Source organism: Ambystoma mexicanum, chromosome 5q, assembly GCF_040938575.1.
Source record: "Ambystoma mexicanum isolate Mex_15411 chromosome 5q, UKY_AmexF1_1, whole genome shotgun sequence".
Lineage (NCBI taxonomy): Eukaryota > Metazoa > Chordata > Amphibia > Caudata > Ambystomatidae > Ambystoma > Ambystoma mexicanum.
Window position 1 is genome coordinate 113,401,619 of NC_090933.1, and position 23,836 is coordinate 113,425,454.

Genomic DNA, 23,836 nt, shown 5'->3' on the forward strand with positions numbered 1-23,836 from the left:
TATTTGCTTCCTGTAGTTACTGTGGACAGAACAGCAGAGCAAAAAGAAAAAAAACAAAAACTGAATGTGCATTTAAATAATGACTTTCAGAGCCTGTCATTTTCCATTCATGTTGCACTGAAGAACACATTATTATTGGTGGGTTATGATCAGGTTAGTTGTTAATGCGGTTAGTTTATTAATTTTCAAATGTGTCTCTTGCAACATAGGCATTTCAGGTGAAAAATAGTGCGCAGTTTGAATGTACAAATGTGTGCTTTTAACTGTGAAAAAAAATGATTTGCATTTTATATGTAAAAATCGTTTTTGACTGAATAACCTGCCCTCACTTATATGTCCATGTTACACTGGCAACACATAGCTTGAAACAATTGCATCATAGCAATACACCAAACCCATGCAGTGGTACTGCATAAAACAAAAAACATGCTACACATGGATCCTGTGCAGTAGTGCTGTACTCTGTGCTCCCAAAACATGCTAACCAATCCTACAGGTGGCTGGTCGTTTATGTCCTTTGGGGGGTTTGGTGTCTGGGCTGTGTCGTTGTTGTCGTCAGTTGTTGCTGATGCATTGGCCCCTTCGTTGATGTGAGGCGGGGGTCTGTGCTTTGTAGGGCTTGATGTCGTGGATGTGAGTCCATGCGTTTTTTCCCTTGATTTTTATAGCTCTAGGAGCTATTTTGTCCACCTCCTGGGGCCCTGTGAACCGTGGGCTACTCCAGTTCCTGTTAAAATTTCTTAGGATGATCTGGTCCCCCTCTTTTAATGTCCACTGTGCACTTTGTTCCTGTTCTTCATTTGATGTTTCTCCTTGTTGATTGTTCTTCGGCCCGCCCCGTGTCCGTTCAATCTGTTGAGCGATGAAAGCGACACTAGTAACCAGGGAAGAGACATATTCATACATTTCTTCACCAAAGACATTGTGTGTAGCATGGCAATCTGTTGTTGCTCTTGATGGCGGTGTGAGTGGAAGGTGCATTTGGCATCCGGTCACCACCATTTTGTGGGGTGTGAGGTGGTGGTCCGACCCCGGCCTATTTCTCAATTCAAACAAGGCCAAGGGGAGGCAGTAAAGCCAACTCTTTTTGATTGTTTGCTGAATTTTTGCTGTGTCTTATTTTAGGAGGCCATTGAGGCATTCGCAGACGCCATTTGCTTGTGGGTGATACGCGCATGCAAACTTATGATTTATTCCCAAGAGGGCAGTTATGTGTTGGAACATTTCATTGGCAAAGTGTGGGCCATTGTCAGACTGCAGCACTTTGCATACTCCCCACCTCGGGAACACCTCCCTTACCAGAAACTTTGCTGCTCTGAAGGTGTCTGCATGGGAGCATGGACCGGCCTCGATCCACCTAGAAAATGGCCATACTACTACAATCATGTATCTGTACCCTTGACGTACATTGATCATGTCAACATAGTCAATGTGTAGGTGCAGGAAGGGTCCTTCGGGCTGGGGTATAGTACCTTTGATCACTTGCAGCGTGTGACCGGCCGTAAATTGCTGGCATGTGAGACAATTGCTAATGAACTCTGCAACGTGTGAATTTAGCTCGGGACAGAACCATGCTTCCTTTATTCGTGCTGCAATACATTCTTTTCCTGTGTGTGTGGGGTGGTGTAGTTGGGTCAAAGCTGTTTTCAATAGGGCCAGGGGCATCACCACTTTGCCTGTGTTATTCTGTCGCCGTGGGGGACATTGTGCATCCTCTTTTGACCCATAGTTCCTTTTCTGCCATAGGTGCTGCTGCCTGTAGTTCCATTATTTGTGTTTCAGGGATGTGTGTGTACCCATTCTTCATCAACATCTGTCTTGCCCCCCACCCCCTTATCTTTTTGTTTTTCTGGGAGGGTCCATGTCTCGCCAAAGTATGCAGCATATTTAGCATGTGCGTCTGCTGTTTCATTACCTTTTGATATTGGATCATCCCCATTTGTATGGGCCTGACACTTCACTAGAGCTACTTCTTTAGGGTCCTCAATTACTTCAATTAGTTCAGCAAGTAGTAGAGCATGCTGCACCGGAGTGCCGTCTGCTCTTCTGAACCCTCTTCATTGCCATTTTATTAATCCTGAGTGCACTGTTGATGTGACGTATGCACTGTCAGAATATATTGTGACCCTTTTGTCATTGCTCTCTTGGAGGGCTAAAATCAGTGCTACTAGCTCTGCTGCTTGTGCTGAATAGTGCTGTGGTAACTGGATGCATTTCACTGGAACGTAAGTCCAATAGTCCCTCAGTCGTACCACTGTTGCGCCTGTTCTTCTCACCCCATCACTCTGGTCAATTGATGAGGACCCATCTATGTACATTATCTCTCCCCCCTCTAGGGCATTTTCCTCAACCTTCCTTGTGCTTGAGTACATTTCAATAGCCTGTGTGCAGTCATGGGCTTAGTTGCCATCTTCCACTACCTCTGCTATAAACCCTGCTGGGTTTACATTACTGCACCTCACAATTTTCAATTCAGGTCTGGACAATATTGTTTCATAACCTGTTGCCCTTTGAGTGGTCAATGTCGATTTTGGTTTATTCAATATTGCAAAAAGAGCGTGTTCCACGTACTTGTGGTGGGGCACCCCATTGTTATCGAGGATAATTTTTCTACCGCAAATGCTGCTGCGGCCAGGCTCTGTTCGCACAGGAAGTGACCCATCATTACAGGATCCAAATGTCCACTGTAAAATGCTACTGGTTTGTGTCCCATGCTTGTTTTTTGTGTCAGTACCGCTTTCATTACTGCTGTATCACAATGTGAAAATATGTAGAAGTGCTCTTCATAGTTGGGGGTGGCTAGTACAGGTACAGTTGAGATGGCATGTTTTAATTCATTGAAAGCCTCTGTCATTTATCTTGTCCATCCCAACTTCCTCTCCCCCCTCTGTGCTTCTCTGAGGGCCCCAAGCAGTGGTCCTATGTATGAACTGTAGTCAAAAACCCATGCCCTGCAGTAGTTCCATAGGCCCAAAAATGGCTGCAATTCTCTCACTGTCTGTGGCTGTGGTGTGTTTGTTATGGCTTGTGCCCTATGTGGTGCAATGTTTCTTCCTTTTTGTGAAATGAGCTGGCCTATGTAGAGCACTTGTTCCTGGCAGTACTGCAATTTCTCCTTGTCTACTGTGTACCCTTTCTCTGCTAACACTGTGAGCATTTTTACAGAGTCCCTCCTGCACTTCTCCTCTGTGGTGCTGCAAATGATGTCATCTACATATTGCAGTACCATACTTTCCATGTCTGTTTTCCAAATCCATTTGTATCACTCTGTTAAAGATGGATGGTGACTCACAGTACCCTTGTGGTAGTCTTGTGTGTTTCCATTTTGTATTGCGGTATGTGAAACTTGTTAGGTCTTGTGAGTCGGGGTGTAGAGGTATTGAGAAGAAGCCGTTTTTTAGATCAATCACAGTGAACCGTGATGCCTCTGCTGGTATTCCACACAGTAAAGTGGCTGGGTTAGCCGCTATAGGGTATTCTGCTTCTACAATGTGATTGAGGGGTCTTAAATCTTGGATGAAACGCAAGGGCCCTCCCTTTGCCTTATGCACAGGATATACTGCAGTGTTACATGGGGACTCTGATGGTACCAGTATTCCTCTATTCACTAGGGCAGTTATTGTTTCATAAATCACCTCATCTGCTTCTTTGGTTAGTGGGTACTGCTTTACCCTAGGCAGCATTGCCCCTTTTTTCAACTTTATCTTTACTCCTCCAATGCTTTTTATGCAACCTACGTCATATGGACTAGTGGGCCATAGAGATGCTGGTACTGCTGCTAAATCATCCTCATAAAATGGCACTTCTTGTCAGGAAGGTCCGAAATCTCCTCTTTCTCCTGAGATGCCCCAGACTCCCTTTCCTCCCCTTCCTCCTCACCTCGAAGTCTCCGGCGTTGAGTAAGCTTTGGATTGTCCTTTGTTCGAGTCTTCACCCCTTTTTTTTTAACATAGGGGCGACCAAGGTAGGACGCCACAGTGACACCCTTTGGGTGATCTGTGGCAACCCTCCTCGGTCGATGGTCAATGGGGAAAAAGCCAGTGGCACAAAAACCCCGGAAGAATAGGATCTTCAAACGCAGAGAAGTAGTAGTAAACTCACTCCGGAGGCAGCGGCAGAGGGAGAGGAACTGGTGGACACGGTCCAGAAATAGAACAAGTTCCAATGAGAATCGGGTATGAGACCAGGTAATTGGAAAAGTTCCAGTACAGAATAGACAGAAGAGGGCTTGGCGAGGCAATCCACAAGACAGGCAGTGGTCGGTACACCGGGAGATCAACAGGTAGTAGTTCCGATACAGGATAACCAGATGAGGGCTGGGCGAGGCAATCCACAAGACAGGCAATGGTCGGTACACAGGGAAATAAGCAGAATAGGAACAGAGGAAGGCAAAACGAAGAGGACCAAGAGTAAGCACAATACAGGAAGGGAGCAAGAATCAACAGAATAAGTATAGAGAGAGAAGCACAAGACGGGAGGGAGGAAGGATGAGAGACGGGAACGGAACAGACAAGGGAGGAGGAGCCAAGAACGCGGGGGAACCTGGCTCAAGGTACGGAGAGTAAGGAAAGGGAAAAAAGGGCAAAAAAAGGGAAGAAAGGACAACGGTGGGGAAAAAGGGAAACTCTACGAGAAAACAGCAGCGCTGGAATAACAGGACGAAACACTGTACGTTGCAACGCACCCGACCCCAGAAGTGAAAAGATTAAATACCGGTGTCGGGAACGTTGCAACGACCGCTAGACCTGCACAGCGCGTTTCCCAAAAAACGTGATGGAACCCGCTATGGCGGGCGCAGCTTCCACTACTTCCAAAGCCGCCAGGTTCCCTGAAGCGTGACACTTCTGTAGTGGCAGGTGCCTCTAGCGCCATTGCCATCTTTTGTGCTACTTCTTTGTATGTTACTCTCAACCAAATGTTGATGCTCATCTCAAACACCATCTCCCGATCTCCTTTATTGTCCGAGAAAAGCTCTTCATCTGATACCTGTGTTAGTCTGCATCCTTCTGCTAATGCTATTACTGCTCTCCATGCCTTCCCCTCCCTATCCTGGCCATGAATTGCAATGTAGTCTGTGGCTGCCACAATACTCTCAATGCTCACTGATAACATGGTCCCTTCCTTTTCACTAACCAGTGTTTCGGGTCTGAAAAGGTAAGCTGCTGGTCTCCTCCAAATTTTGCCCTCAATTCCTGGTAGCCATGCTATTGCCATGTCTGTTCCATATAGGAATATGTCCCCATCTACTGGTTTTGCCCTGGCCACTGTTTTGCCACAATAAGCCTGCAGGATGTGGCGTGCTGTGAGCATGTTAATGCCTGGTGAGGCGCATACTATTCCTTTGTCAGTAAAGGAGATGGTCATGTTCAGCCTGCTCATTATGTCTCTCCCTAGTATGTTTACTGGTAATTGCTTTGAGTATAGCAGTGGGAGAGACATATCGTGGTCTCCAACAGATAAGGAGATGCTATCAGTAAAGCGAACCAACCCTCGAGCCCCAGAAAATCCTTGAGTGTGCATAGCTTCGCCTGAGAAGTTGAACTTTCCCTCCCTTATACATGACCTAGTGGCCTCTGTGTCAACTAAGAAGGAAAATGTTTTGTCACCTATCGCCACCTGTATGCGTGGTTCCTCCGCAGGGTTTGGTGTTACTGATAGGATGGGACACATCAAAGACATGTGTGGGCTGTCCTATTGTGGGTATAGTGACTGTCTGCTCCTTGTGTAAGGGTTATGACCCAATATTGTCACCCTCCCCAGCTGTGTCTGTTGCATGGGTGTGTCAGTGGATGATATTGCGTTGTCCTGTATTTGTGTAAGCTGTTGCACTGTTTGGACCTGTTGTTGTTGTGTTGTAACTGCCTGTTGCTGTGGTTGGTGTTGTAGGTGTGGTTGTTGTGGTGTGTATGTTTGAAGTTGTACTTGTGGATGTTGTGGTGTGTATGTTTGAAGTTGTTGCTGGGGTTGCAGTGGTGCTTGCTGTTGTAGTGTTCCCGCCCCCTGTTGTGGCTACTGTTGTTGGTAGAATTGTTGTTCCCCGTTATGCCCCTGCTGTTCTTGTTCTCCCCAAGCTGCTTGTGCCGGTCTCATTCTACAAGTGCGTGACATATGTCCTACCAGCCCACATATCCAGCCTGTGGGTGGCTCTCGTGCTTGCCATGGGTACCCCTCGTGTTGTCTTAGTACCCCTGCTGTCCATATTGATTGTAACCCCGGAACCCTCCCCCTTGTTGTGGTGCCGCTGGGCCAAATCCTCTCCCTCTCATTTGTCCGCTTCTCCCCCTGTAGTTGTTTGAGTACCCATTCTCCATTTGCATATAACCCCCTCCCATCTGTGCTGTGTATGGTGGGGGTGGTGGCATCAGCTGCGTCGTCATTTGTACTTGCTGTAGTGGTGCTGTGTGTTGTTGTGTGGTGTCTTGTGTTACTGTGACCTGGGTGGGGGCTGTTATCAGTGCGCCCTCCATGGCATATTTGGATAGTTTCTTTTGAACCAATTTCGCTTCCTCTGCCTTTCTATCTTCCTCCTTTTTTTTCATCTTTTCTTGCCACATCCTGCAGTGGTGCACTATTGTCAGCTGTATCTCTGGCCATGCCTTAGCTTCCATTCCCACTAGTTTCTTAACTGTCTCTGCACTTGTTCCGGGAGCCCTTGTATCATTATGTGATACAAAAATTGCTAGTGTTTTGTCCCACGGTTCCTGCGTTTCCAGGCGCCACTTCTCCTGAATCTCCTGGATGTAATCAACAGGATCTTCATTCTCACACATTTTGCGTGACGTTATTGCTCCTATGTCTGAGGTGTCTGGGTATTGGACCCTCAATGCCTGCCATAGGGCGTGCCTACAGTTAGCAAATGGCGCTCTATCATGTGATGTGTCGCTTATTGTTACCCCTGGGAATCCCGCCCTCTACCAAATATTGTCTGCTACATCCCCCAGTATTGAAATTAGCAACTCCTTCACATCACCCACTGCTAATCTTTGTCCCGCGCCGTTCGTCTGTGTGGGCATATGTCAGTGTATTCGTCGTCTTCCATATTAGATAATTATTCGATACTGTCAATATTGCAGTATCTTACTCTATCACTTCCTATGTTCTTGTTCCCCCTTCTGTTACCTTCCTGTCCCAACCCTAGGTATGTCAACTTGTTCTTCCGGTCTGTACCCCGGGAGGTCCCTAAATCGGTTAACATATGGCATGTGTAGTGCAGGTGGTGTCGGTCGTCGTGGTGTTTTTCTGTTTATTTGCCTATTTTTCATTCCTTCTGTGTTTTGCTCTCGCCATGTCCCACATTCCCAAGATGACCCGCAGTCAGTGCGTGTTATGTATAATTTGCCTAGACCATCCCTATTTCCATCACTTCATCCTACTCACGATCCTTCCTCCTCCTCGCTGCAGAATCCATCTGGAAATGTCAATCCTCAGTCTGTGCGTTTTCCCCCCACTGTGACTGTCTTTAGATCTATTAAGTCTATGTCCGTGTACTCACCTCCCTTCTCCACAGCCCCTGTTGATGTTGTCGCAACTTCCTTAACCTGGCCGCATACCTTTTTGCCCCATGTTCCTTCCTCCTCTCTCCTCGTTCTTCATTCTTTTTCTTTACCACCTCACCACCTATTTCCGATCATGCTCTGCAAAGTTAATCCATTACTGCGTTGCTCTCCTTTCCTAATATCTTTTCCTCCTCTTCCTTGCTCCACCATATTCCGCCCTCCTTTATTAGTATACTTTCTATAACCTTCCCTTCTTCATATTTTTGCTCGCTTTCTGATACAATTTTCTTTTTCCATAGTCCCATTTCCCTGTAATTCTCTTCTCGCTCCTCCTCCTTCCTTCTCATTTCCCGTTGTTCCATGCGCGCCACTCTTTCCGCTATCGCCCTTATGCATACTTCTTCCTTTTTCCTTTTTTCTTCCTCTTGTTCCTTCACCCTCACCTTCTCTTCCTTATTTGTTTTCTTTTCTTCCTTTCTTTCCCGCGCTTCCTGCTCGAACTGTCTGATGAGTGCACTCCGTACTTCCCTTAGTTCTGCCAGTCTTTCCTCCAACATCTCTTTCTCATCCTGTGACATTTGTCCTTCCTCCTTTTTACTTACCCCGTGCCCTGTCTGTAGGTAGTCCATCTCTTCCCTACTTACCTGTCTCACTGCTTCTTCCTCTTCCCCTGCTAGCGTCCCCCTGAGCTCCAGAAGCACCTGTGCTGCTATCCATTCGTCTGGTCCTACGTTTGCTAAATCTCCCAGGACCCTTTGTCCGCCCCCCCGTGCTTGCCTGTTTTTGTTTTGTTTCGGCTGTGCTCCACACCCCCACCCCTCCCCCTTTTGGTAGCTATCTGTTGGCGCGTATGGTGGTGGGCTGTATGCAGGGTTGGAATATCCCTCGGCGGCTGTTAGTTGTGATCGGCCGGCTTCTCTCAGGTCTGTTACTGGATACAACCCCCTTCCTCCTCCTTCACTTATTTAGCTATCAGTGTTTCCTCTGCAACTTCCTTCTTTACCTCTGAAACTGCAAACAATCCTTCTGACTCTTCCTCACTTTCTTCAGCACTGGGTGGGTTTTTTGCGGCTGTGCCCCCGCCCCCTCCTTTCACCTTCTCCTATACCTCTTTCTCCTCCTTTACCCCCTGCCTGGTGAACATCCCTGGTGCTCCTGGTGCACACCCCTGGAACATCTTCCAAAGATTGAACATTTCTAAATGACTCGCTAGCTTCTTCCCCTTGTATGTATGATGTATATATGTCAGCAGGGAGTGTGGGGCACACATATCAAAGCTGCCGTTGGGCGCCCAGAATATCCTTAGATTGTTGTCCGTTCCTTGTGTCCACTCAATGCTATACCCTACTATTTTCTCCCTGTGCGGTGTTAATGTTGCGCAGATGTGTTGAAGTGGTGGTGTTAAAGCACTTGCTCTGAGCCCTAATCTCGCCCCCGCCCCTATCCCATAGTATGTGGACATGTTACAATTTTACTCTTTTCAATACCACCCTTTTACCTGGGCCCGTAAGTTTGAGACTTCCGACTGTCTGCTGTAAAGAAAAGCAATCTTTTTATTACAATGCTTTTACTGTCCTTCTTCCCCGATGTTCAATTATGGCCCCCTTCGGTCGTGGCGCACGAAGCCCCCTGCGGCTGCGTGCCCGGTGTGGCATGCTTTTGAGCTGCCCCACCTTCCTGTGCCGCCAGTACTTGGCACACCTTCAATTTAGCTCCTCCTCCTCCGTCCTCACTGCCTGCGCAGTTTTATACTTCCTTATCCCCTCCAGTCTGTCACACCGCCCTCTGGTGCAACCCGCTTGTCGAGCACGGGCCGGAGTTCTCCATGCGCGGCTGCCTCTCCCCCTTTGCCCCTTCCTTGCTACGTTTCCTTGTCTCGATCACCCCTGGATGAAAACGAGAAGATTGTTGTGTCCTATACAAGCCTTAAGGGTGACGTCACCAACCTCTACAAAATTACCGGTATGTACAATTACAGACCGAAAGAACGTGCAATATCTTTGACACTCTTATTCCCCGTTAACCCCACAGCTGTGTTCCCACCGCGTATGGCGTGGAGTATTCAACAATCAATAACTATTACAATTGGTCTGCGCACGCTGCGTCGCCTCGCGTGTGATACACCCCCTCTCTACGGGAGCTTAACCAGCCAATTATCTTCTGCACTTGGGAAACAATTTAGCTACCTCCTGCGGGAATACATCATCTACCCACCGAGCTTCAACACTCAATTAGTAGGGATTCTCATCTATTCATTGATCTACAACGTCAATTCATAGGAAAGCCACACCTCCCTCATACAGGTGTCTACGATCTTGACCAATCAGTGCGATCCGTCAGTCACACGTGGGTGCTCGAAGCCCGACCTAATCCGCTCTGTTACGCTATAGGGGACGGCCATTGTGCCTGTCCCGCTACACCACGCACATCTATCGCCACTTATTAATCAAAATCTTTTCCAACACACTGTAACAACTGACCGCCACCCTCTTTACATTTCCTCCCCCTCCCGCACAACATTACATTGCTGGTTGTGTGTGCCATACTCACATCAAGTCCTCGCTTGCCGGTGCCGCTCGACCGTGAGCACCCCTCCCAATCAGCTCGTCACCTCCCCTCATCTGGACCACGTCTGGACACTCGCCAACCGTGCGCGGGATACTTCTCACGTCGGCTCCCAATGGCCAATCTCTGGATTGCGCTGTCCGGTCGTCTCGCAGTTCCGCAATGTTCCTGTAGTGCTCCAAAGCGGGCAACAGCAGAGGAGGGGCCACGTTGCCAGGCCACCTTGATGCAAGCGGTCTTGTTGTGGTAGCCCTTAATTTAAGCAGGTCTCAACAGATCTCAGCAGTGCCTCCAACTTGTCTGGGTAAATTCCCGAGGAGTATGAGGCACACACACAAGAGCAAGGTTTGTACTGCTGTTTATTACAGAAAGAAGCAGGGACGAACTCTGACCATATGCATCTGGGAGGGTCTCATTATCGTGGCCTCGCAGGCCCTTTTTACAGTAGTATGACGCGCTACCTGCGTCACCTAGGAAAACTATCCCCAAAACCTAGCGCCACTTCGGGTTGGCTCCCGAGTGGTAAGATCAGTATGGTTACATATAGAAAAGATTGTTATTGGGTGAGGAAGGGTCAGGTGGTACGCTTGGGCCGTACCTAACAATTGCTACAACAAATTTGTTACAAGGGGACACTTGGTGATTGGCTAGACTATAGTGGCGTCATGATGCACCGCTCGTATTCTGATTGGTTCATCCGCGAGCCCCCAAGCCTGGGACCATCGTTGTTCCCAGCTCGCGGTGTACCTGGTGCTGGCAACAATGGGCGACTATGTGCCAGTGGCGGACAATGGACAGGTGTGACTATTGGCTAATGTGCATGTCTTTCCCATCGCTGTAGGTGTCCAATTTGTCACTTTATTGTTGCAGACTGTGTCCCAGACGTGAGACCCCAGCGCTCTTCTGTCCCGTAGACTTGGCATCGTATCATGTCGGTTTGGTCACGTGTTGTGAGACCGTGGCTGGAGCAGAATTATGAGCATTTGATTTGTATTTCGGCTCTGTGGAGCGTTTAGCAGTGGCAGGTGAAACCTTGGCACGGGGAGCGCGGCATGTAGATTGCAACATCACGGCCTTGGCTGTGGGCTCTCGTTGGGGCTCGTTCTGCGTGATCAGCGCTTTGCAGTTTTGTCTCGGAGGCTTCTTCCTGGGGGCTCTTGCTTTGCGGCCTACCTTGGCCTGGCTTCTGGGTGGCGGTACATAATCTATAATATGGGGGTCGCGAGGGCCGACAGGGTGTCATATGCATTAGTAAATATGTAGTGGTGAGAAAGCATCTGCAAGCATATACACAAGCTCTTCAGGCATCTTGCGTTTCTGCGGTGCTGTAGGTGGCCTATGTGGAAAATAACAACGATGCATGTCTGTGGGTGTCTACGGTCCTCTGTGTCATAGCACTGAGTATGTTCTTTGTGTAGGTTGGTGTGTGGGTGACCCATGTGCATGGTGGCACGTGTGTTCTTGTCTGTTGGCTATGTCGTCATGGCATCTCTAACGATGGTGGTATTTTGCGGTTACTGTCTAATCAAGTTGATCCATATGGTCAATGTCAGTTCCACCTGAGGTTCCCGCACGTTGTTTCATTAACCGGCAGGCTCCCTGGCCGTGTGGGGCGTGGCCACAGTGGATCTTGAGGTCTGGTGCGGCAGTGAGCAGGTCGAATTCCTCTCGCGGGGGTGTAGGGGTCGTGAAGTCCTGGGCCATGGTTTGGATGAAAATCGGGGGAAGGGATTCTCCCATTTTCCCTCTTCAGTGTGAGTCCTCAAGAGACACCACATTTTGTTGAGGTTGGAGGCATGGGAAAGCTAGCATAAGTGACACAGTTCTATTTGGTCAAACGAGTGAGTAGCTTTAACCAACACCATTGCCACAGATTGAAGTCTTTGTAAAAATAGGTCATGATCAAGGGTGTTGAAAGCGTACAATAAATCGAGCATGACCAACAGGAAGTCAGAGCTATTGCCCATGTTCCAGAGGAGCTAAACATAAGCCACAGCAGACTAGGTTCCATTACATGGTCTAAATCCAGATTGCCATGTGCCGAAATGGGCTGTGACAGCAACTGGTGTCAGACCGGGCCTAAACGGGAAGGACAGAATATCAGAGACAAGGACGTTGGAGTGCTAGAAAGGGGGAAGGATCCTGATCTTGGGGCCCTTCAGCTTCAACCTACTGTGACAAATTCAGGATTTGACAGCAGTGAGACGAGACTTAAACGCAGAGGTGACAATACTCCAATCACCATATAGGCTCAAAAAGATTGGGTGTTGTCCGCATACAAAAAAGATTGCTTGTTGAAGGGCTCCCTCACATATAGGTTGAAAAAAAGAATGGACAAAATGGTACCCGGGGGGCACCCTGCAAGTTAGCGCCAAGTCCCTGGTAAAGAGTTGTAGAGCTACTGCCTGGGAGTGGTCAAGGACTTTAAAGGGGAAGCAGTCGTTGTCCAATCAGAGACTCCATTAAAAGATGAGTGACAGAAATAGCAGAGGGTTGGCAGCGTCAGACACAGTCAATGAGTATATTAGTATCTATGCTGCCACATTGCTGCCATCTTTAGAACGTCAAGTGCATTAATCAAGAGAGGCTTATTTCCCATGCCGTGGTGAAATCGTGCCCGTCCGTCCTGGAGGAGATGAGAAAAGATTCAGCAAACTTTTATATGACCATGCATGTCCAAGCTGCAATCTCTCCATCCATCTATTGGTAGTTGTTGCTCAAAATAGAAGCGTTGTTCAAATTGAGGCCTAACCACATGCCTGTGATGTTATATCGGCGGGTCAAATGTTGTACAATAAGACGTGCCCTTTCTCTGTCATTTACTAAAGTTGGCTCCTCCGAGGTTTTCACATTGCAGTTGAGCTGTTACCTCAGAAGTGTCTCCTTAGTAGAGTTGCTGACTATTAGTTAAGGGGAACCTCTTCTGCTTGACCTCAATACTCTGTGTATTCAATCTGGTCCCAATTGTCTCGGTCCAACACAGATGGCAGTCGCCTCATGCTTAGTTCGAACTTTCGTTGATTTGTGCATACTCTTTCGAAGCATTCGTAGGCGCCAAGCCCTTGCCATGTCTGTAGTGGGCATTCTCTCCTCAGCACACGCTTGACATATCACAACATCATTACGATGGCCTTGCGGGTGCCTGGTGCATATAACTGCGAGAACTGTTTGAGGGGCAACAAGGCACGAGACCTGAAGAAGTCAAACAAAACAAGAACAAAATTGGCCCGTTTGTGTCGGTGGTGGAACGAGAGGCTGGGGTATTTTATTTATTTATTTATTCACATTTGTGGAGCGCGCAAACAGCCCAGGGGCATCATGGCGCTTGTTACAGAAAGATTCTTAGTTACAGGGGTAAAACATTTGCATTTTTGGGTAGTATATACAGTGCATTCAAGGATTAGTTGAAGAGAGAGGTTTTCAGTTTTTTTCAGAAGGCAAGGAGGGAGTTCTCTGCTCTGATATCTGTAGGGAGCGAGTTCCAGAGTTTGGCGGCTATGTGGAAACTGCTCTCCTGAACATCCGTGAAGACCTGCTCTCCAACCTTGACTCTAACATTCCATCTGTCCTCATCCTACTTGATCTCTCCTCTGCTGTCAACCATACCACCCTGCTCAATCATCTCCATGACAACCTGGGTATCACTGATTAGGCTCTGGCCTGGCTGACCTCCTTTCTCTCTGATCGACACTCCCAGGTACAACTTGGGTCCTTCCTATCCTCTATCTCCCTCTCTACCTGTGGTGTTCCCAAGGGGTCTAACCTCTCTCTCTGTCTTTTCAACCAATACCTGGCAACTCTTGCCTACTCCATTTCCATTTTCTGCTCCAATTTCCAGTGCTATGCTGACGCCACCCAACTCATTTTCAGGCTTCCTTCAGCCACCTCCTCTTCTTCCCTCATCTCTGACTGCCTAATCGCCATTCAAAATTGGTGTGCCGCCAATGTTCTTTGTTTAAATGCCAACAAGACTGGGCTCCTCTCCATCCTTTCCTCTAACTCTCTGGCCGGCCTCCCTTGGCTCTCCTACTGCCCCTACCTGCGAAGCTAAGAACCTCTGGGTCATCTTTGACTCCACACTTTCCTTCTCCGCACACATCTCCGACGTCTCCAAAAAGTCAAACTTCTTACTGCACCTCCTTAAAGGTACTCTTCCTTTCTTCTCCTTCCCTCAGAAGCTCGCTGTCTCCCAAGCTCTGATTCTCTCTAGGTTGGACTACTGTAACAGCCTCCTTCTAAATTTACCTGACTCCGCTCTACGCCCTTTACAACTAATCCAGAACAGGACTGCAAGACTTGTCCTTGGCCTCAAGCCCTAGGATCGTATCTCTCCAGCTCTGAAATCCCTTCATTGGCTCCCTGTGGTTGCAAGGGATTACCTTTACAACCCTTTGCATTGTCCAGCAGGCTTTCTGGGGCTTGGGTCCAAAATACCTTCAACTATCCCTCTGTAAATACCTCCCCTCTCGAGCCCTTCGCTCTACTACCTCCAACTCCCCCAGGGTCAGTCGTTTTTCAAAGAAACGAGCTGGTGGTAGATCTGTCTTCGGCTGGGGCCTCCCTCTGGAACTGCCTCCCTGCCACCTTGAAACTTGAGGAGAACCATCTACGGTTCTGGAAGCTCCTCAAGACCTTCCTTGTCGCCTCTGCCTGTGCCCCTCTTCTCCCCTGCTGATCTGCTTTATCTCTCGGCACTGCTGCACCTGGGCACCCTTTGCCCTTTGGGGCCCAGGTACCTGTTCACCCTGCCACCTTCCTGCACTGCCTCCTGGCCACCCCTTGCACTGGGGCCTTTATCTGTACCCATACATGCCCCCCCACTCTTTTTCTGCACTTATCAGATACTCCCTATCTGACTAACATTGCACTTGGCCACTCACAGGCTGCACTACCACTGTTTTGGATCACCTATTTATTTATTTATTTACTTATTATTTATCTTGTCCTCTCCTATGCTCTGCACTTTCCAATTTCTCCCCCCTCCCATGCACTTTTCCCTTCCCCATGTACTTGCGTGTTCTCAATGTCACTGGGCCTAGTAAGTACATTGTTTTCTCCCCTGGTCCCCCTCCCTTTGCCTGGTCGCACTCTGAAACACCTGTGTACGAGCGTGATATAAATAAAATATCATATATCATGTAGGGGAAGCCAATCGCACCTGCGTTGGCCCTGTTGATATGGGGAGTGTACAGTTGGTTGGAGTAGCGGGTTCTCGTGGGTCGTGTAGATGTGGATTTAGCAATGGTCTCTGATAGGTATGACGGAGCTGTGAGGGTGAGGCATTTGTGTGTGAGGGTGAGGATTTTGAATGTAATGCACTCTTTAACAGGGAGCCAGTGTGCCGTGCCAAGGGTACACGCACGGGGGGATCCCAATGGTGGTGAAGGAGTGGGACATACACGGATTGGGCAGTGCCCCTTCAGGCAGAGCCTGTTTCTTTTTTTCACATTCAGTATTTAATATTTGTAGTGCTTCATATAGTGCTTGTTTGCATAGGGGTATTGTGTAAACCATTTGGCTTGGACTTTAGACAGCTGTTCTTTACATCAATAAGAAATGGCAAACATTTGCAGCAGTAAGCACGATCAATGCATGGCCATCTTATTGCAAACCAGCCTGAATCCTTCTGTGTTATATAATTCAAACAGTGGCTTGCAAATACCAAGCTGCTCACCAGCTGCTAAGTAAAAACATGTTGCTGATCTTAAAAAGAGAGAACAAATTATGCTTAATTGCAATGAGCTGTTTGATTGGAAATTAACAGATCCAGGAAAGTGGCACGTGGCCCACATTTATATGCAATGATGTTATATGGGAAAAAAGTATAAAAGGGGAAAAATATCCTCTTGAATGATTACTTATTACATTGTTCGTAAAGCATCATGACTCCAGAGTCCCGCTCCTTTTAATGTAACGGCGCACTGTTTCTGATTTTTCCACAGCAAACGCAGAAAACGAAGGAAATCACTGAGGAATTGGAAGTGGCCATTTTAAAGACATGCCAGTGCATGACTGAGCTGAGAAGGGAAGTAAGTCTTTTTTTTATTGCATCCTCATACCATGTCTATTTTCATATTTGAAATGTAGACTTCTCTACTTGGAATGGGGGATGGGGGCCGCGAAATTACAATGAGCAAATACAAATAGACGGAATGCTACTCCTATTTCGCTTCCGGGTGGGATAATGGCACCGGGGACACTCGTTAAAGGCCTTCGTTATGCTCGAGGCTTTTGCGCTGGCCCAGGGCCGTTATCCCCCATTCCACCCCTTGGAACGGGTGGTTATTGCTTAATTAAATAAACTCTAAGAACAGTATACCTGCGATTTCTATACACATTGAGCTATATTTGCCGATAGGAGACATTACATACAGGTAAGCATTGTTAAGCGATTCTTAGCGGGTAGTGTTGGCTCGTCTCATTTCAGCAGATCGCCCGAGGGGTGATTATGAGGAATCACGCTGTTCTTTCAGTCACTGAAAATTGTTTTTGGAGTGGTGTAATTTTTGCTGATGTTTAGTTGACTTTGATGGACCTGGTGGTGCTGCATTTGAAAGCAGAAAGCATTGTCCATTGCTTCAACTGGACTTTAGTTCTTGTGTTTGGCTGCAATTTCATGTCAATGTGCTGAAGGTGGTATGCATTCATTGATTAACCAACAAGGTCTATGGGCACACAAGGCCAGGGTTCTCTTAACATTTGCACCAGTGCTCTGTAAATCCACTTGCCCCGCCCGATGTTGCTGCGTGTGTAGTGCGGAATGGAGCCAGCAGTCTTGGCATCATTTTTAGCAGCCTTTGGAAGATAATCTAGCCCCAGGGTTCCTTAGGGAAGGAAACAAGTAGATAATTGGTAACAAAGTATGATTCTGGCGTTAATTGCTACACTGCATAGGTCCTGGAGTACGGTTAAAGAAAACACTGTATACGACACATTATGCTCCCTTATATATATACTTTCTTCTCCCTGTGCAGCACAGCACTATGAGCATGCTTCTTCTGGTCACACCACTTTGTCATATGTGCTTAGGTATCTTTTCCTATCTCCGCATCATATGTACTCATGCTGCTCGGTTGATCTAGCATCTTAATTCCCATCTCATACATTTCTGGGAAGATGATTGGTCAAAACTATTACACTACTGCTGGAAGGTATCTGGTCATTGCATCGACTGCCAAACCGTCGAATGCCATACCATTGGAAAAAAAAGCATTGAATGCATTTTTTTCGATAGTAAAGGGTTTCGTTTAATTATATTGGGTTTAAAGGTTAGAAAAAGGGGGGTTATGGGGTAACCCCACACCCATTACAAAAAAGAATGGAAAAAAAATGCATTCAATGCTTTTTTTTCAATGGTATGGCATTCAACAGTTTGGCAGTCGATGCAATGACTATCTATGAACCCTGCTGGAATATATTCATTCAGTTATGATTTGCTACCATGGATAAGTATAAATAAACATGGTTGCCCAACAAAATATACAAAAAATTACAACCGTATAAATATAACATATATAGCTACCCGCATCTCACCATGCAGTACAGAACAATTCTCCTTTTAATTTTTAGCTTTGCCGCATTTTGGTGGCCTCCCCTCCATGCAAACCAACATTATATCTATAGGTGAGTAGAGACGAAGGTTGGTATACATAGGAAGATACAGCGTCTGGGTAATGGCTGGCCACACTCACTTGTGTCTCAGTTAGCAGTCATTTTAGGGCCAGGCATTTGGTGGTATTATTAGGGTTATTATTATTATTAGGGTATTTATTGAGCCGGGCTCTAGCTTCTGGAAGCGACACAACGCTTTAGAATCATAGGGGGGAGAACACAGTGAGGAAAGCACAGAAAAAAGGAGTGGGGAGCTAACAGGGCAGGGTCAGCAATTGGCAGCATGGGGTGTCGACAGTGGGGAGCAGATCACCAAGTTTCAGGTAGGGTGGGGGTGGTGCAGGGTGTGTGGACCTACATGTCAAGGAGGAGCCATTCCTTGAAGAGGGAGGGTCTTGAGCTATTTCCTGAAATTTTGAATCGATGGGCAATTCTGATTTTGAAGGGGAGGAGGCTCCAGAGTCTTGGAGCATAGACCGAGAAGTCCCATCTTCTGGTTCTTTTCTTCCTGCACTGTCGTAATTCAGGTCTGCTCATTTCCTTACTTCTGGTCTTAGTTTCGCAGTGAGGTGGCTTGGGGACTTCAGAACGACATCCTTGTAGATGATGCGTCAGAATTTGAAGATGATACAGACTTGCAGTGGGAGCCAGTGCAGTTCGATGAGGGTCAGGGTGATGTGGTCAGAGTTGCGGCGTCCTTTAATGCGTCTTGCTGCAGCCTACATTTCAGGGGTACCAAGGCAGTCCCGGAAGGCCTTCCAAAAGGGCATTGCGACCATCCAGGGTGGAGAGGAGCAAGGGTTGGATGGTGGATCTGAAGTTGTTTACTGGGTTGAAGGGCTTGATTTTCTGTGGAATGTTTGTACCAGGCCATTTGTGTCTTCCTTGCTATGTGCTGTTTGAACATGTGGTGTCTGTTGATGTTGAAGTCAAGAGATGTGTCACAGGGGGCCAGCTGGGGTGTCACTCCCTCGAGATTCATAGCAGAGAGCCAGGTCTGGATGTCGGGCTGTTCGTGTTGGTTAGTAGTAGGAATTCTGTCTTGGAGGCGTCGACTGAGCTTCAGGTAAGCACTGGACATCCAGGGCTGGATCAATGTGAGGCAGGCTTTGAGCTTGTGGATATCTTCGATGGAGGGTATCTTGAGGTAGATCTGTGTGTCATATTTGCGTATTGGTGAATGTGGATGGTGTGTGGAGAGAGGAGGGTTCCGAGCGGTTCCATGTAAATATTGAAGATCACAGGGGACAGGATGGATCCTTGCGGGACTCCACCAGAGATGGGCCACATAGAGAGAAGGCTGGTTTAGACCTAAATGGCTTCTGAGCTGGTGCAGGAGCATATGTGGGAGCAAATCTCAGAGGAGATCTAGACAGCCCGCAGAAGCCTTAGAACACAAGGGTAGAACACATTTTTCAAACCTTCCAACCATTTTCCTGTTAGGATGGTGAAGTTTAAAGGAGACAGGGAAGTGCTCTAAAGAGCAAGGTCCTAAGGGAAGCCTTTCCAAACTGTGCTCCCCCCCGCCCCCCGATCCCCTTGATCTCAGCTAAACCTAATCCCTTATTTTCTGTTGGCAATAATACAAACTTTGTAGGTTATATCTTGGCATTGAGTTATATGTTGAATATTGATTGCTCAGTTGCGACAGAGGGTAGGGGATTGCTCTGAACTATGGTTCAGATTGAAGATGGCCATGGACCAAATGGGTGAAAGGAAGGTCTTGAGGATAAATTGTGCTAATAATAGTAACCTCCTGTGTGCAACACACATGGCAGAAGGACAACAGCTAATGAGAAAGGTGAGATTGTATTGAAACAGTAACACGCAAATATTAGGCACTTGAAGAGGGGGCATGAAGTGGTCAGGCTCAATTCATCGAAAAGGCTGTCTCAAAGGAGGATTATTCTGCCAGTGGTGCATTATATGGGTGTTTTAAAAGAATCCTAAACTGGATAACTCGTGGGTGAGACAGAGAGAGAGGCCTGGAGAGGAGTTAGCTGTTCAGCCACAGGACTGGAATCCATTTGTCTTGAAATGTCCATGGCAGCTAACAAAAGGATTGTCATAAATTGCACCATATGCCTAGAGTATAAACGGCTCTAAACTCCAGCCCAGTTCACTGCTTCCTGTAGCCACACATGAAACATTTGTGTCCGCGTTGACAGCCATACATTGCACAAATGTGCATTCAACTATTGGCTTTGCCAGTATTCACTTTCAAGTACAATCAACTTTTCAGACTGCATTATGGGGTTAATGTGTTCACTGAAAACCAAATAGCTTGATGCGATAAGAAAATACTTATATTTATTTCTATGCAGCATCTACAAAATAGGAGATTGCCTAAGACACAGGTTTATCTGCTAGCCTTGTCCATGTTGCTCCTTTGCTTTACAAAACCATCTCCTTGATTTGATTTAATGAGCTCATGGTCACTTTATCAGTATTATTGCACTGTGAGTAGCAATTTGCTACCACTATTTTCATAACATAAGTAGCAAAGAGTACAAGACGTCACAAACATACAGAATATTCTAAACAAGAAAAATATTTGGAAATATTTGATTGCAAGCTGCAAATATATCTGATGCTTACATAAACAAAAAGAACACAAGTCCCGGCCAAGATTGACAAAACACTAACCTAGGTTGAATGATTAATTGGGAGATGCAGACAGAAAATATTTTGAATAAATCACTGATGTATTTTTATCCTTTGGTAAAAGCCCATCTTGTTCAAACATGCAAGTTCATATAAGCAACAGATAATGACAAGATTAGGTTCAATTAAAATATGGATGAAGAAACAAGATGTTTTGTTCCACTGTTCCTACTGATAACATGAATTGCATCATTATCTGTAAGAATGTGATTTGCTAACAGTGAAATGGGATGTGACTTCAACGAGATTGCAACAAAGGCTATGCCATGCTTAACCACAAAGAATTAGGGCTTGGAGGACACTGCTGGCCCACAAGATCTTGATCTCCATGTGCAAGGAAAAAACATGCAGATTTTATGTTTAGGCCACCACTGTAATTCTAGTCTTTGGCCTTAAAACTGACACTTTTCTAATGTTCCATTCTGATTTCTAGGCTTGCTTCTGAGGGGCAAAACTCATTTACAAAGCTGAACTGCTTCTGAAACGAGCAGCAAACAGCTTCCAGGTGCCTTTATCCTGAGACAGTAAACTTCTCCTGGGTCTAAACATTGGACCTTTACCAATTTTTCCAAATTGTAACTTTGTGACTGTTTAAATATAGTGGGGGGCTGAAATAAGCCATTTTACTATTTAACATATATTTTTCTTTTCCAGGGTTGCACAATTAAGAGACACCATGATGTATTTTTGTTAGGTTAGCCTTTCATCTTTCCCTAAGATGGTGAAACACTAAGGTTAGCATGGTATGGGTTTTGGCACAGCATCCTCCTATAAGCTATTTTGCCTCTTTTAGTACTTTTGCCAGGATAAGGAAGACCATCAAAGCACAAAGGAAGCACAAGAGGAATCCTTTGCAGGGTGATTAGAAATGTTTTGCCTGTGATTTTATTTTGTTATCCATTACTCTAGATCACTTTTAGATTGTTCTTAGCTAACTACCCATAGAAGCCATTGGCGTTTTGACAATGTGTTTAACCCTTTTCACCTATTGGGTTATCCAGAGTTTGGGCTACATAACCTCATCTGTCCCCTGGCTTGCCAATCTACAGCATCACAATTGTGTATATGATGTTATGTTTTACAGGGACACTATGGCTATATACATATCTGTGATTGGTAGTAGATCGATTTTAACATTTTAGAAGAGAGGATGCTAGGTATCTACTACACTACTTTATGGTACAGAAACTTTATATTATGGTTAGTTATTATGGTTATTATGGTATTTATTGAGCACAGACCTAGCTTCAAGAAGCAATGGAGCTTTCTACAGAGGTATACAACAATACAGATACCCAACAGAGTGCTTTACAGAGATATGCAACAGTACAAATGCATAACGGAGCGCTTTTGAGAGGTAACAGAACAAATATACAGCAGGGATAGGATACAGAGGGTCACAGAGGATGGGTACAGCTGTACAGGGTGGCAGAGGGGTGGGTGGTATCTAGCAAATCAGGTGGCACGGGGGCGACGTGATGGCCTAGCTGTTGAGAAGAGACTCCTTTAAGAGGCGAGTCTTAAGTTCTTTTCTCAATTGTAGGAGCTTGGGGCGAGTCAGATGCTGACGGGGAGGAGGAGGTTCCATAGTTTGGGGTGTAGGCAGAGAAGGCTTGTTTTCAGGTCCTTTATTTTTTGCAGTGGTGGATTTCAAGTCTGCACATGTCCTCTCTTCTGGTGTTGCGCTCTCCGCCGGAGCTGCTGAGTTTCTCTGAGAGGTACCTGGTGATGTGAGGGATCAGAAATGCGTGTTGGACAACTTAATAACAGTTGAAGATCAAACAAACACCAACTTTTAGTTGTATAATAGGTATTAGTTCATTTCTATTCATCCTGTGGACATTGGCAACACGTGTTTCAACCTTTAACACATTGGTATTCATCAGGACATTAGGACATCTTTCCTAATAGTGTTGCAATTTGTTTTATGTCTTTGTCTTCCTTTAAACCATTAAAGGACTGGTGAGCAACAAGCTTATTTTGAAATAAATTGGAAATTATGAAAATCTGTATTGAGACAAAGGCGCTGAGCGATTCAACTGTTAAGTGGAATTTTTGATAATACAAATCAGTTAATGGGTGCTGGCGCAGAGGTCAAAACACATTACGCCTTATATTTACAAGGCTTCTTTGGGCTTGAAACTCTCCACTAAAGCCTAGTAGTGCCATTATAAAATAGTGAGTTGGATACTATTGGAATAAATAATTGTAAAAGTGGTTAGCACAGTGGAGTGTAAGCCCACAGGTTGGATTAAACTTAATAAAGGTGTTTCACAAGTAGCCATTTTATTAACTTGTAAGGGTGTGATAAACACCTTGCTATCCCTAACTGAAAGAGGATTTCCCTGCCTATCAAACGAAGACTAAAGGAAAACACTATAAAAAAGGAATCTGTCCCTCACACATTTACATACGTCAAATGTATAAAGGTATTATATGGCAAACATACTTTGTAACCATGTATCCTTGTAACCAGGGTCAGACCCCCTTCCCCAAGTTTAATACAGGATTTTCCAAACCAAAGTTCCAAATAGGAACGTTCCTCCTTTTGTAGCCAAGCTCTACTTTGAATAGAAGTTCTTCTCACTCCAAATGGCTTACACTTGGCATTTGGTATAACCTTCACAAAATTCTGTATTTCCACATTTATAGTCAATATTCCAACGTAACTTCTCCTTGAAAAACATACCACTTCCACAATTCTTTTTGTTCAACAACAATGTTTTGTCAGAATGGTTTTACCACAGTTCATCAAACACATTAGTGGTCTTGCCACATTTTCCATCACAATTTTCAACCACAATGCAGTACTTCAATGTCTTCTTCCTGGTCGCCTAACCTGCTAGGACTACCACTAAAAGTCCCTTTCCGGGTATACTTGCCTGCCAGGACACAAACTCCGAACACTGCTACAAGTACTCTGTGGTGATGCTTGCTTCAAACTTTTAGAATAGTCTTTGACTTTCAACAACATTGAGATTGACAGCTTCTTCTGTGAGGATACAATACACATTGGTGACATTTGTTCCTCTGATTTATTTGCCACAGGCAATGCAGGTTATGTTCCTCTCATATTTGAAAACTTTCACAAGGACGGCTCCTCTCCTGCCACTTTTGATTTCGTACTTTCACACCAAATAATTACTGAACATGTTTCTCTGTTTCACTTGCCCTCTTTTGGCTCAGACAATGCTTGTCAGTGTTTGGCTCAACTTTTGTCTCTTTTCACTCTGAGAAAATGATTACAATATTTCTGCAATATTGTTCTCTTTACTTTGCCAATGTTGGTTATATTCTTTCTGAAGTATTGCCCCCTTTTTACTTTGGCATGGGTGGTTATTTTTTTTGATAATTGGTTTGGTTGAATTATCAACTTTTTCAATTTTGGTGATAAAACATGAATTTACATGAATTTATAGAATAATTTCTTTCAAACAATGTTAATGAAGTCATACTTAATATGCTTGGATCATTATACATGGTAATTTTTCTTCAGTATT

General features: G+C 45.8%; 1 protein-coding gene across 2 annotated transcripts in view; it reads left to right on the forward strand.

The window, feature by feature from the left end:
* Positions 1-23,836, forward strand: part of CTNNAL1 (catenin alpha like 1) — a 989,054-nt gene that overhangs the window by 591,146 nt on the left and 374,072 nt on the right. For both annotated transcript variants that reach the window (XM_069620628.1, XM_069620627.1), the window contains exon 8: positions 16,004-16,090. In XM_069620628.1, coding sequence (XP_069476729.1) covers positions 16,004-16,090 — 87 coding nt within the window. The remainder of the gene's footprint in view (positions 1-16,003; positions 16,091-23,836) is intronic.